The sequence below is a fragment of the Akebia trifoliata genome, chromosome 3 (assembly GCF_017979445.1).
Source record: "Akebia trifoliata isolate Shusen 1 chromosome 3, ASM1797944v1, whole genome shotgun sequence".
NCBI classification, from domain to species: Eukaryota; Viridiplantae; Streptophyta; class Magnoliopsida; order Ranunculales; family Lardizabalaceae; genus Akebia; species Akebia trifoliata.
Genome location: NC_141377.1, coordinates 11806351 through 11820233, shown reverse-complemented (window position 1 = coordinate 11820233; position 13883 = coordinate 11806351). Strand labels below are relative to the sequence as shown.

The following is a 13883-nucleotide window of genomic DNA, read 5'->3' as shown; positions in this document are numbered from 1 at the left end:
TGGAGGGTAAGAGGGGGTTAGGCTGACCCCCAGACCAGATATATTAAATTAAGGGGACCATTACATTCTGTAGTAAATATTTCCTCTCGCATCCTCACTAACTTATCAATCTCTCTAGTTAGGGGCGGGGAAAATTCAATCATCATCACTTCATTATAATGGGAAGCCAAAAAATCAGCCACTCTATTTGTTTCCCTAAAGCAAAAAAGAGAAAGTACAAGTCTTAAACAGGGTTCTTAGTCTTTGAATTTCTTCCACTAGCCTACACACATACCACGGGCTTTGAAAAGAACCTTGGATGCATCCAATAGTTATTGAGGAGTCCGCAGCAACCTCAATATTTTCAATGTTCATCTTCATGGCCATAATCAACCCCTTTTGGATTGCTTCCAACTCGTGATAGATTACCGATTTACCTTGACAACCTTCTGAAAATAACCTTACCGCATTGCCTTGATCGTCCCTCATTATAGCTTCATGTCCCCCCAAGCTACCTTTTAGGGAACCATCTGTGTTGAGCTTAAAGAAGTTGGAGGTTGGCCTTGTCCACATGCATCTCACTCCCGGTCTATGCACGAGTGAGGGTCTAAACCCCAAGCTTCAGAGAATTTTCTATTAGTGTCAGTATCTTCCACTTGATAATCGGAGAGCCCAAACCTGAGTCTTATATCGTTAATAATGGAAATATACACATCTTCCTTAGGCCTCGAGGTATTGTTAAAGATCCTTTCACACCGCTCACGCCAGACATGATAGATGAAGGTGGCAAAAACAGCTCTTCTAACATGATTGATCCACTTATTATTCTTCAAGGCTTTGGCTAATCAAGGAATTTCAGTAGCCCAGGACCCTATTGTTGTTAATAGCATCATCTTCCTTTTCAATTTTTTCCAGATAGTAACTCTATAGTGACATTCGACAAATAGGTGAGCCACATTTTCAGGATTAGCTTGGCAAAAGGCGCAGTTAGAGGCATTTAAGATTCTTCTTCTAACCATCCAATCTTGTGTTTTGAGGCTATTCGACAAAGCTAACCAAAGGATAAATTTTTGCCGAGGCACCATTTTAGCACCCTTGAGCAAGGAAGCCCACGAGACAATAGGCATATGCTGGCTGCATTGGTAATATGCAGATTTAATAGAAAAAATGCCTGAAGGGCTTTCTTTCCAGACCACCTTATCATCCTCGTCTAGGTTGAATTCCTCAGAGTTCAAATTTTGCAACACCGAGTTTAGAGAGTTGTTTGCCCTTTGCGAAATGTCCCATCTTCCATTTCTGATGATGGCAGCAACTTTGGCTTGCGAATGAAGTCTTGAATCATACCTTAATTGTTGCGAAAATCTGCTCCTAAGGATGCCTTCTGAGTGCCATGGATCATCCCAAAAGAGTGTTGTTACCATCTCCAAGAACATGAGTGATACAAGATTGAGCCATGCATCAAAGACTCAGAATTTTTCTCCATGACCAAGATGCATCAAGCGGGATTTTCATTGTCCAAAATGCTTTGTTACGAATCAGATTAGAGTACACCCATTTAACCCATAAGTTTTCAACCTTGGCAGCAATCATCCGAGTGTATCTCATATCGGCCATTTGGTTCCACATACCGATATTTTTGACACCCAAACCCCCTTCCTCTAAAGACGAAGTTCAGTGGATTGACTCCAATGGAACCTTCAAGTGAGTCAAAGACGTTTGATCAAGTTTCTCATGATAGTCTAGGCATACAAGGTACATCTATTAAGTTAAATGGTCAGAATTATCTTCTTTGGGCTCAATCCTTCAGAGTTTTTGTTGGTGCTCAAGAAAAATAGCAATTTTTAACAGATGATGTCCCAGAAATTCAGCAGGGTATAAGGAGTGGTGGAAAGTTAATTATTGTGTGAGGTCATGGCTACTAAACAGTATGGAGCCTCATATTAGTGCTAATGTAATATTCCAACAAACCGCAAAAGGTATTTGGCATGCAATTCATGATATGTACTCTCACGAGAAGAATATCTCACGTGTTTATGAATTGTATGAGAAGATTTTCAATTTTCAACAAGGTGATAAGAGTCTCAATGAATATTATAGCACTCTTAAAAGTATGTGGGAAGAGTTAAATACGCATCAGCCCCTTACATCCGATTTAGAGGTCCAACAAAAGCAACATGAAGAGTTCCAGGTTGCCAAGTTTCTATCTAGACTTCATTCAGACTATAAGTCTATTAGTGGGCAAATGTTGACTAGCGATAGTATCCCATCACTACATAATATTTTCTCACGTCTACAAAGTGTTACTGTACCATCTCAATATACCACCCATATGACCTTATCTACAGATGCTTCTGCTATGATTTCCTCCCAATCTAGTAATGTTATCTCATACTCCAATGGAGGTCATGGTCGTGGTAGTTATTCTCGTGGACGTGGTCGAGACTCAAAGGGAGCTCATGGTTGAGGTCGCAATAACCGTTCATGCACGAATTGTGGTCATTACAACCACACATCTGACAAATGTTGGGATAAGTTTGGAAAGCCTGCATGGGCTAATCAGGCTTCTCGTATGATTGATTCTTGTGATACTCAACAGAGTAGTATGACTGAACAACATTCTAGTGTTGTCTCTACAAATGGTGATACAGGGGTCATCTCTTGTGAGGAATACAATAAATTAATGAAACAAGTGCAACAACTCTCTCTTCTGCAAACTGCAACCTCTTCTAATGTTGCTACCACTTTGGCATACTCATCAAGTACCACTGCATTTATTGTTTCCCATCCATCTTCACCTTGGGTAATAGATTCTGATGCTTCCACTCACATGACAGGTAAGGTTTTTTTATCTTTGCATAAACTTGTACATCACTCATCTGTTGTTCTTGTTGATGGTTCTTCTTCTAGTGTTCTGGGAGAAGGTGATGGGTATGCATCTTCTTTGATGTCTCTTTCATCCATGCTATATGTTCCTAAGTTTCTTGTGAGCCTTCTATCTGTTAGTCAGTTGACTAAATCATTAACTTGCTCCATAACCTTTTATCCATCTTCATATGTCTTTCAGGATCTCCAGACGAAGAAGACAATTGGTGAAGGGCTTGAATCGAATGGATTGTATTATCTTAAAGAACACCCAATGATTACTGGTGCTGCACTTCATTCCAGTATATCTCCACTTCAATGGCATTTTCAGCTTGGTCATCCTTCACCACAGAAGATCAAGCAAATGGTTCCCTCAATTAAGTCAATGTCTTCCTTCGAATGTGAGGCCTATGAGTTTGGTAAACATCATAGGTCAATGTTTACGTCTCGTCTTAATAAAAGAAGTCCAACTTTTTTTTTCATTAGTCCATTCAGATGTTTGGGGTCTGTGTCGTGTTCCTAGTCCTTTTGGTTTTAAGTATTTCCTTACATTTGTGGATGATTACTCGAGAATGACATGGTTGTACTTGTTGAAAGAAAGGTCTGAAGTTCTTACTGTATGCAAATCATCTCATAAAGAAATAAAAATTCCATTTGGTTTCGATATTCGCATTTTTCGTTCTGATAATGCCTTGGAATATATGAAAAATGAACTTGCTGATTTTTGTGTTTCTAATGGTATGCTTCATCAAACTTCATGTGAACACACCCCTCAACAAAATGGGTGGCAGAACGGAAAAATAGGCACTTGCTAGATGTGGCTCGAACAATGATGTTTCATATGGGTGTTCCAAAGGATTTTTGGGCTGATACAGTTCTTAATTCATGCTATCTCATTAATCACATGCCCTCATCTGTGTTGGATGGTCAGATTCCTCTTCGATGCCTTTGTTCAAGTTTACCTTTGTTTCACATCCCTCCATGTATTTTTGGATATGTCTGTTTTGTTCATACTATGGATCCAACACTTGAAAATTTGTCTCCCAGTGCAGTTAAATGTGTATTTCTTAGTTAATCTCATACTCAAAAGGGGTACAAATGCTTTGATCCTCTTTCTCGAAAGTTATTTGTCAGTGCAGATGTTACTTTCTTTGAAAATACTCCATATTTTTTACGTAAAGGAAACATTGTTTCTATTGATGTTCTTTCTTCTCCAGTACCCCTTCCAGTTTATGTTCCTCCACTGATATCAGCAAGCCATTGCAAGTGTATACACACAGAAATAATACATGTGCACTACAAAATCCAACAATCCAGTCCTCTACACAGTTACCATCTTCTGAAGGAGATTCGTCCATCCAAATTGCTTGCTTTAACTTGGATTTACCTATTGCTACTCGGAAAGGTAAACGTTTGTGTACTAAACATCCAATCACTCAATTTGTTTCCCTTGACCATCTAAGTTCTTTGTATCACCAGTTTGCCTTGTCCTTTTCTGTAGTTTCTATTCCCAAGACATATCAGGAAGCTCTTTCCCATTTAGCATGGAAGAAGGCTATAAAAGAGGAAATGTCTGCCTTGTGTTCTAGAGATACTCGGGAGTTAGTCACAACTTCAATTACCACAGATATTGTTGGTTGTCGATGGATTTTTGCTATAAAATATCAACCTGATGGTACTATTGATAGACTGAAGGCATGACTAGTAGCCAAAGGATATACACAGACGTACGGTGTGGACTATTTTGAGACTTTTTCTCTTGTGGCTAGATTAAATTCAGTTCGTGTTCTAATATTAGTTGCGGTAACTAAACAATGGTCATTATATCAACTTGATATCAAGAATGCTTTTTTGTATTGTGATTTGAATGAGCTAGTGTATATGGAGCAACCACCCAGATTTGTTGCTCAGGGGGAGAATGGAAAAGTGTGCAGACTGAAGAAAGCTATTTATGGTCTTAACTGGTCCACGTGCCAGGTTTGAAAATTTTAGCCAAGTGGTGATGGGTTTTGGATATCGCAGAACTCATGCAGATCACCCAATTTTCATTCTTCAACGAACAACCGGTGTGGTACTGCTGATTGTGTATGTAGATGATATTATCATCTTTGGTAGTGATGTGAATGGAATTAAAGCAACAAAGAAATATCTGAAAAATCACTTTCATACCAAGGATTTGGGACAGCTAAGGTATTTTTTGGGTATAGAAGTGGCTCATGGTAAGCAAGGTATAGTTCTTTCTCAGCCAAAATACGTTACTGACCTTCTTCATGAGACAAGGATGCTTGGAGCCAAACTTGCTGATACTCCCATGGAATCTAATCTTCATTTTGATGCTGAAGATAATAAGGAATTTGAATATTAAAAACAATATTGGCGGCTAGTTGGAAAACTTATATACCTAACTATTACTAGACCTGACATCTCCTTTGCTGTTGGAGTTGTTAGTCAATTCATGGAAAATCCCAAACAATGTCATTGGGATGCGGTATGCAGAATTTTGAGATATTTAAAAAGTTCCCCTGGGAAAGGTCTAGTGTATAGTCCACAAGGAAACCTTGACATTGTTGCCTACTTGGATGCAGATTGGGCTGGTTCAAAATATGATAGACATCCTACTACCGGGTTCTACACATTCATTGGTGGTAATCTAGTTACATGGAAGAGTAAAAAACAAAGTGTGGTAGCTAGGTCAAGCGACAAAGCAGAATATAGAGCTATGGATCATATTGCATGTGCTCATGTGGTTGAAGACTCTTATGTGTAAATTTGGCTTTGTTAATCAAAATCCTATGACCATGTTCTGTGACAATCAAGCAGCCATATTCATAGCCAATAATCCAGTGTTCCATGAGAGAACCAAACACATAGAGGTGGATTATCACTTCATTAGAGATGCAGTTATGAGCAAGAAAATATGTACTCCATATGTCAAGTGTGAAGATCAAATAGGTGATATCTTCACCAAGGCCCTTGCTCGTAGTCCATTTTCAGTGATGTGTTCCAAGCTGAGTATGGGTGATATATATACTCCAGCTTGAGAGGGAAGTGTTAGAATAGTGTGTATAATAATTGTGGTGTGTAAATAGGAGGGTATTAGTGTCTCTTCACATTCTTTATGTTATTATAAATAGAATAGAGAAGGCTGAACCTTATTTGGTTCGTCTCCTCCCTTCCCAGCTCTTCTCTCTTCTTCTTTTCCTCTTCTTTATTTTACAGTTTCCAAATACAAATACAACATTCCCACTCCCCTGTAATTTACAACAAATTCTCTCTATAATTAAGATTTTGTACTGTCACAAAGCTTATAATCTCTGCATGACTTCATTCTTCATCTCTTTATTCTTCTCCTACTCCTACCTCTTCTAATTCTTGTTTTTGAGAATTAAGACAAGCTCAAAGAACCAAGAATTCAAATCGGGAATGGAAATTATACAAATATATTTTTCACTTTGTTTTATTTTTGTTTTGATATTTTTCATGGTTCTTGTTACATTATTTGCCCTTTTTTTTTTTTCTTGTTTTTTTTTTTTCTTGTTTTTATCTGTTCTTTCTTTAAAAAAATTCTTTTACAATATCTGACCACATGTGCAATGGGAGCTTTTGCCTTGCATATGTGACCACATATGCACAAAGCATATGCTGGTCACACATGGCTGCAAATTCGGTTTGACAATATTGTGCAAGATATTAGGGAAAAGGTGTGTCACATCTTTCCCTGATTACTTCTTGTCAAGATAATGCATACACTATGCACAAATTTCATATTGAAAAAAGTTCAAGTTCCTCAAGGACAAACCTCAAACATAAGATTGTATTTGCCATCTCTGTTACGCATCCTCAGATATGATTGGCAAGCTTCTGGATCTTCACCTGGTGGTAGAAGATATATATCATATGTCTCCTCCATGCTTTCTGCACGTTCTTTGGAAATAACAGCCCTTATTTGCTCCACTGTCAGGTTCCTTGTTGACTACAATAACAGAAAGCACACAGCGCAAGATGCAGACAAGTTACTTATAAAAAAAACATGAGAACTTCTATTGCCACACCCAACTTTTGTTAATGCCAACCCAAGATGTGAGCTAATTCTTTGGTGATTTAAATATGAATTAGGGTGGCATTAGCAAATGTGGGTGTATAGAATCTCTCAAACAGATGAATTGGGGATTAACCTTTAAAATATAAGTGGGGTTCTGGAACCCCGAGAATGGATTGAACTTATTGATAATTTTTATATGCGCCGTCTGTAGATCTGGCTCAATAAAAGCTTTGTACATCGGATATACCTGTATAGAAAAATGTCATCAAGAACTATTATAGATGTAAATGCTTTAGATGCCTAGCTATAAGCACCCATACATGCCACTCAAATTAATTTCTAAAGAAAAATCCATGGGATAATGGGATAAGTGAAAGAACCGTTTCAGAGATTTGATGGATTATATCTTCTGGTTCTTGGTCAGCTCGTTGTATGTCTCGTAAAACCCGTTTCACAAGGTCAAAGTGAACACCGCCTGTGACGGATACTCGAAGATCTAATAAAGGCCGCAATTTTTCACTCAAAGCATATATGCCTTCAATAATCAGAATCCGGGAGCTCGGGACTTCGATAGTCCTATTAGGGGTACAAGTTAAATATGTAACCAATGGAAACAAGAAACATAAGGTGTAAGAATCAGCAACTTGAAAGAAATATATTTCGATCAAACCCATTGTTGAACAGAAAATGAAGACAAAGCATGAAAAAGCCATACGACTCTTTTGAAAGAAATTACTTTTAAGTAAAAAAGAATGGAAAAGTACAATAAAATACAGAAATTTGACTACAAGTATATTAAAAAAAATTATACAATTACCAATTGAGGTAAAAAATTCCCAACCTGTATCCTGTGCGGCAGCTAGACTTGAAATCATATATTGGCACCTGAACAGGCATCCCCTCTTTTAGGCCATGGATATTCTCAAGCAAAGTATCATAGTCTGTCAAACGCGGGTCTGTTTCAAACAATACAACCATTAGCACAAAAAAAAATTTACACTCCCATAGTTCTATCATTAGCTTGGTGTGTAGAGTATCACCTAATTTTTCTGGTACAATAATGGAACACCAATAAAAAAAATTGAATGATCTTTTTCCAGAGAAACTAGTGTTGTAAAATGTGTTTGAGAATTATGCCTCGAGGTTTGCCAAAGCAGGGGGGACTCACCCAAAGGCCGTGCGCTATATTTAGAAAGCATAAACCTCAAGAGTCATATGGCACATCCGCCGAGGATTTGAAGAAAAAAAATATATATTTCACACATTTTTCAGTGCATTTTTTAGAGGTGCAAGCGCCTTGTGTACTTATGATGGTAGCAATTTTGGGCTGTAGAGCTTAAAAAAGTTCAATTTTATCCCCCCTCATACCCTCCAACCTCAAGTTAGATGATTGTAAGCTATTCAAGATAAAATAACAGCAAGAACATATCTTTTCCCCATGTCAAATGGATCAATGTTTTGTTCATAATCTTTCTTTTTTAAGTCAATTATAACTTTTAATCTTGGTGTAAAAATGAAAACTCATGAGGCTTAGGCCATTGAAGAAACTCAGGCCATGCCTCCACAATAGAACATTGAGAAGAACTATTAAAAAAACTTATATTGCATAAGGCACAGGTGTCAAAACAAGCACAGTTTTCCCAAAGGCAATATGGAAAAGATTCACTAGATAGCTGTATATAAAATATTTGTGAATTAGAATAATCACTTTCTTTTTGTTACCATATGAAACAATGGCAGAATGAAAGGTAAATAGAGGACTTGAAGTACTTTTTTCTTTCAAATGGAGATGCAGGGTACTGAACCTGTAAGAGAATCAAGGAGTTCTCATGTGATGTAGTTTCACAATGCCAAACAGAAATAGCAGAGTCCAACTGAGATTCAGTTAGGATTTGGAGTCCAATGAGGTACCCCAATTTTTTTAATAAGGTAAGATTTTATTAAGAAGTTAAACAAAAGAGGTCGATAAAATAAAGGAAGCCAACAGTACCATAAGATAAAATAAAAATAAAAAGTAGATGGTTACCATCAAAATTTCCATCAATAATTCGACTGGCGTCATTGTAATTGTCCATTGATATGACAGCGATGCTGGGCATAAAACTGAGCACCTTCTCTGTGAACACAGTCTTCCCAGCCCCTGAGGGACCCGCAACCCCTACTAATATTATCCCATCATTCTTTTGGGCCAACAACTGGCATGCACGGATTACTATAAAGAAGCCCTTCTCAAATGAAAGTGGATCTTGGATTGGGGCAATCTCATAACGATCGGCATCCTTTCTCTTTACCAATTGAACCTGATCCCGTAGGAGACCCACCTTTCGTTGAGGCGATTCAATACCAGAAGTATTTTGAGCCATTTGGATCCTGAAAATTTTGGTCAGTTTCTGTGATCTGAAAAAAAAAACGAGTAACAACCTTAGATGGGTCACTAAGAGACTGAGAGATAAGTAATTTGATCCATTCAAATACAGATCATGAATATTTGGAATCCATATTATGCAAGGAGAAATTGCTTCTGCTAATTCAAATTGAAAGATGAAATCAAATAGGTCAATTTTCGGTGTCATATACATATTAATAGTTAATGCATTCACCATAGTTGGCAGCTCCATATCAAGGTCATCATCAATATCGTCACTATCATCAAAGTATATGTGAAGATAGGGTGGGTGTAAGAGGCCTCTAGGGGGGCAGTATTCATAGATAGATGGATACCATTAGTTATGCAAATTCAATTGGAACATTTTCTTTACTCCTCCATTTTTTTTTTTTAACCGTTGGTAGATAAGCTAGAATTAAATCTGCAACCCCATGTTGCAACTTCAACTAATTGAGCTAAGGCTCAATCCAACATTATGCTTACAACTTGTGTAAACAAACCTCAGTGAACATCTTGGAGGATTTTCTAACGTTTACAATAAAAACTTCTGACACATTATAGGTGATGCCTGGTATGAAGCAAACTAGCAACATAAAAGAGGTAGCCAGGTATGTGAGTCACTTTGCAGCGGCTGTCTGCGGTGTAGCTAAATTGGCACACAAATTACATCATGTCTCCTTTCCATCACTTTTTAAATAAAATCGGCAAAGGTTGAGTAGAGTTAGCAATTTCGCATGTGGTAGAAACGATGGATGAAAAAATTATGGGTATCATTTGGTTTGAATAGTTAAAGATTCGATCAAAACATGAATGTGGTAAATACGCAGGGAAAAATAATTATTTGTTCACAATCCTACAATGTTGGGCCTCAAATAATGATTAATGTTTCCCATGGAAGACTCTACTTCCACTCATAGTCACCAAGTCGAGGTTTGGTAATAAGTCAGTAAGAAAAAATTCAGTAAAATCAGGAAAAATCAAAACAAAATCGAGCAAGGTTTAGGGCCGTGTAGTTGTTGCTAGTAGATGTTGTCTCATATTCTATCATCAAACTCCATGTTAAACTACAAGAATAAATACCAAACCTCATTTCATATCGTCCATGCATATACAATAAGTAACCACAGGTCTAAAAGACATTCAAGGTTTATATTGTTTAAAATATAAAAAGATTTGGTTAAGATTCATCAATCAATCAAAATTAATGTCATCCTCATTTGCATCCCCATTATTTAACACTTCATCAATAAATTGGTCACTGACTAGTAGTGTATCAAGGTCATCTTTCATTTTACTCGCTTTATTTAATAGCTAAGTTTGTAAAAGTTCTGACTTATTGAAAAGTCACAATTAAATTGGTGAAAATTTTTTTCATGATTTCATCATGGTTTTTTCAATAAGTCGCAAAATTTGATGAATATGCTTCTACTAGCCTAGGGTCCAACAATACAATTAGATTCTTCTTTCAAGAGAATGGATAGGCTCAAATGACTATCTCGAAGTTACTAAATGCAATATTAAAATTACAGCATGCTACAACAGTGGTAAAACAATTTCTAGCAGTGTTAGTTCTCAATCAAATAAAGAGAAGGGGATGAAAAGGGAATGATAATCACTCCTAAAAGAAGATCTAGGGTTTGTATAAATTGGGGGTTAGCATTCAGATTTTGGGAATGGATATGTAGATCTTGGCCACAGTTTTAAGGAAGGGTACGGGTTGGATCACAGGGGATAGGGTTAGGTTCAGTTGGGTTTGTCCAATGGTTTCACACTAATCCATTATCTGGAGAAACTCAAAAGCAATCGTAGTTTCTGCATTAGATTCTAAAATAAAAGAGACACAAGTTTCTATATATATATATATAAGATTTTCGAAACCATAGAGTCAATCTCAACCATCAAAAACAAACCAATGGCTAAGATTAAAATACAAAGTAACTACTAAATAACTAGAAGCCTCTAAAATAATTAAACAAATAAATAATGCCAAATGGGTCCTAAGCTGGTCGTGCCCCTACCCACCCATATTTGGTTGGACGTCCCACACAATGTGCCCAATGGGCCCTCATTCTCCATTGGTAGCTCACATGTATTTTTCCAATGTGAAGTCTTCATAATGTCATCCATGTTGCGGCCTTTTATCTCTAATCATAACTGAAATTTTGAACTAGGCTTAAATAAATATCATCCAACCAAAATGATAATTGTGCAGGGGCTTTGTTCCTCCTTTGATAAATCTTATGTCTTGAAGTATTGATGTCCTCATCAAAGAGTAGTTGGATTTGGGGGTATTTTTACAAACGATGAGAAAGCGTGATATTGGCTTATTTTAACTAATCACAAGCATGACTGTCCAAATTTCACTCAGTTCACTATTCCTATGTGATTAAGACAAAGTATACTTAAGTTCTACAAGTGATAGAATAGTTGATAGTGAAACATGGGAGTTTTATGTTAAAGTAGACTTTCATCAGGGATCACCCCTAAGTTCAATGGGTTGTCGTGTATGGTATTTGTAGATGGAGTGTTGGTTGATAAAACTAGAGGAGTAATCTCAAAACTAGAAGTACAACCAAAAGAAAATATATATTGCATAATTTAAAAAGGTAACCCCTTGGGATTAGAGAATTTGGAGCACGAACAGTAAAGGTTTTTTCTAGTTAGACAATTTTATAAAAATCTAAACAGAAGTGGGGATACTACTTTCCCCCACATTACAGTTTGGTGGCAAAGGATACCATCTAAGCTGGCTTTCATGGTTTGGACAGCGATTCAAGAAAGAATTCTCACATTTGATCAGCTGAGAAAAATGGGTTTCTGTGGCCCGAACTTTTGTCGTATGTGCGTGATAGATGAGGAGATGATGAATCATTCATTAGTCCACTATGGGGTGGCAAAAGAGATGTTGGCTCTTTTCCTAGCTCGGTTTGGAGTGGAGTGATGTCTTCCAAATACCTTAAGAGAGGTCTTTGTTGAATGGCTTCAATTGCGGTCTAGTTTCCGGTCTTCAAAAGATTGATTTGGAGTCCTACTCCATTTGTGATCACTTGTGGTTTTACAATGGGGATACTTGCCCCCACAAGAATTTTCAAAGTCTACTAAGATTAATGAACTATTGTGACAATGGTGGATAAAGAAATCAGCCGTTATTACCCCCATAAAAAAATTTACACTCTTCGTTGCCACCAAAAAAAAATTTCCATTCTTAGTTACCCCCATGGAGTAAAATCCTGGCTCCGCTCTTGGGTATTTGGAAGGAAAGAAATTCTAGAATTTATGAGGGAAAGATGATTTCTAGCCAAGAGATTTTCATCTTGCTTTTAGGTTTTATTCTTTTGGTGTAAGGTCTCCAAAGAGTTCAAAGGGATTCTCTTTGAGGATTTTCTAGTTCAATGGGAAAACGTAGTAATCTTTCAGATGGATAGTTTCCTTTTCTTTTGTTTTCTCTTTGGTTTGGTCACCTCGACCTTCCCTTTCTGTTCTTTATATTTCCCTTTATCTGTCAAAAATAATCCAAATAGACCATCTCCATTATTTAAGTTCAATTATCCATAGAAATGGAGAAATTGATAAAGGCGTCACAATTTAAATTAATGCAAAGTAGTAAAGTGGAGGAGCACTTATAGAGTTTTATGTTATTGATATGCACCAATCAAACTGAAACTTATTCAAACATTAAGAAGAGCAAAAAGTATGGACTAATCAGGCAATAAAAGAACATATAAAACACAACCCATAATAGAAAGTTATAAAAACAAAACAGAATCAAAGATGATGATACTAACCGAGTCTTTATCAGAATAGGGAAGAAATATTAGAGACCTGGGTCCTTAGGAGGTCTTTTTCTTCAATTTTTTTTTTTTTTTTTTTGTTGGGGGAGGGGTTGGGGGTGATCTGGGATTTATTGGAGAACGGAATGAAGTGTGATTTGGGTATTTGTATGGCGCTGGGATTACTGAAAATATGGGGCGGTTGCAAGAACTGTTGAAGAGAGGGAGACTGCGTGAGTGGTCTATATTGATTTATAATTTTAGGTGTGTGATGACTTCCATGAAGAAGAGTGCAGGTCGGGAGTGGGATCATAGTTTTCCAATTCAATATGTCGTATCGTATTGATGCCCCGAGAGACCGAGTTGATTCGTTTGAATCATCTCGTCTAAAACGAGTTAAGTCGTTAAAACTGGTTTAGTATTTTTTTTTTTTTTTTTTTTGTAAATGTATATTCGCATTTAAATAACAGAGCTGCCATTGAGAGGGATTTTTCATGTCTAAATTCCAATTTCAATACAATGTTCATTTTAATTCTCAAAACATGCATTCACTTTTATAACCAATGAATTCGTTGGTAGATCTATGAATTCATATATATTGAAAGTGACGAAGTCACAAGTTCATAGGTAATAAAAATGACAAATGCATATTTTGGGAATTAAAATGAACAGTGTACCTAACTCCGAATTCCGTTGTATTCAACGCACGAACAGAGATTCACCCAAGAAAATAAGTGAATGGTTTAGAATAAGTAAATGTTGAGGTGCCAATAGAACTTCTCTGGATTTTGCAGGACTTTTTTCTAAATAGTCCCTAAGTTTTGGGTAATCTGTTAATAGTCCA

The 13883-nt window shown here is 36.9% G+C and overlaps 1 protein-coding gene across 3 annotated transcripts in view; it reads right to left on the bottom strand.

The window, feature by feature from the left end:
• Positions 1–13352, bottom strand: part of LOC147405996 (inorganic pyrophosphatase TTM2-like) — a 29181-nt gene extending 15829 nt beyond the window's left edge. The window contains exons 1-6 of one of the 3 annotated variants that reach the window (XM_086433910.1): positions 13055–13352; positions 8910–9280; positions 7725–7839; positions 7264–7459; positions 7017–7130; positions 6641–6814 (exon numbers count right to left, since the gene is read on the bottom strand). In XM_086433910.1, coding sequence (XP_086290036.1) covers positions 6641–6814; positions 7017–7130; positions 7264–7459; positions 7725–7839; positions 8910–9246 — 936 coding nt within the window. In that variant the 5' untranslated portion in view covers positions 9247–9280; positions 13055–13352. The remainder of the gene's footprint in view (positions 1–6640; positions 6815–7016; positions 7131–7263; positions 7460–7724; positions 7840–8909; positions 9281–13054) is intronic. The other 2 variants (XM_086433909.1, XM_086433908.1) reach the window with 2 other exon arrangements.
• Positions 13353–13883: the final 531 nt, after the last annotated feature.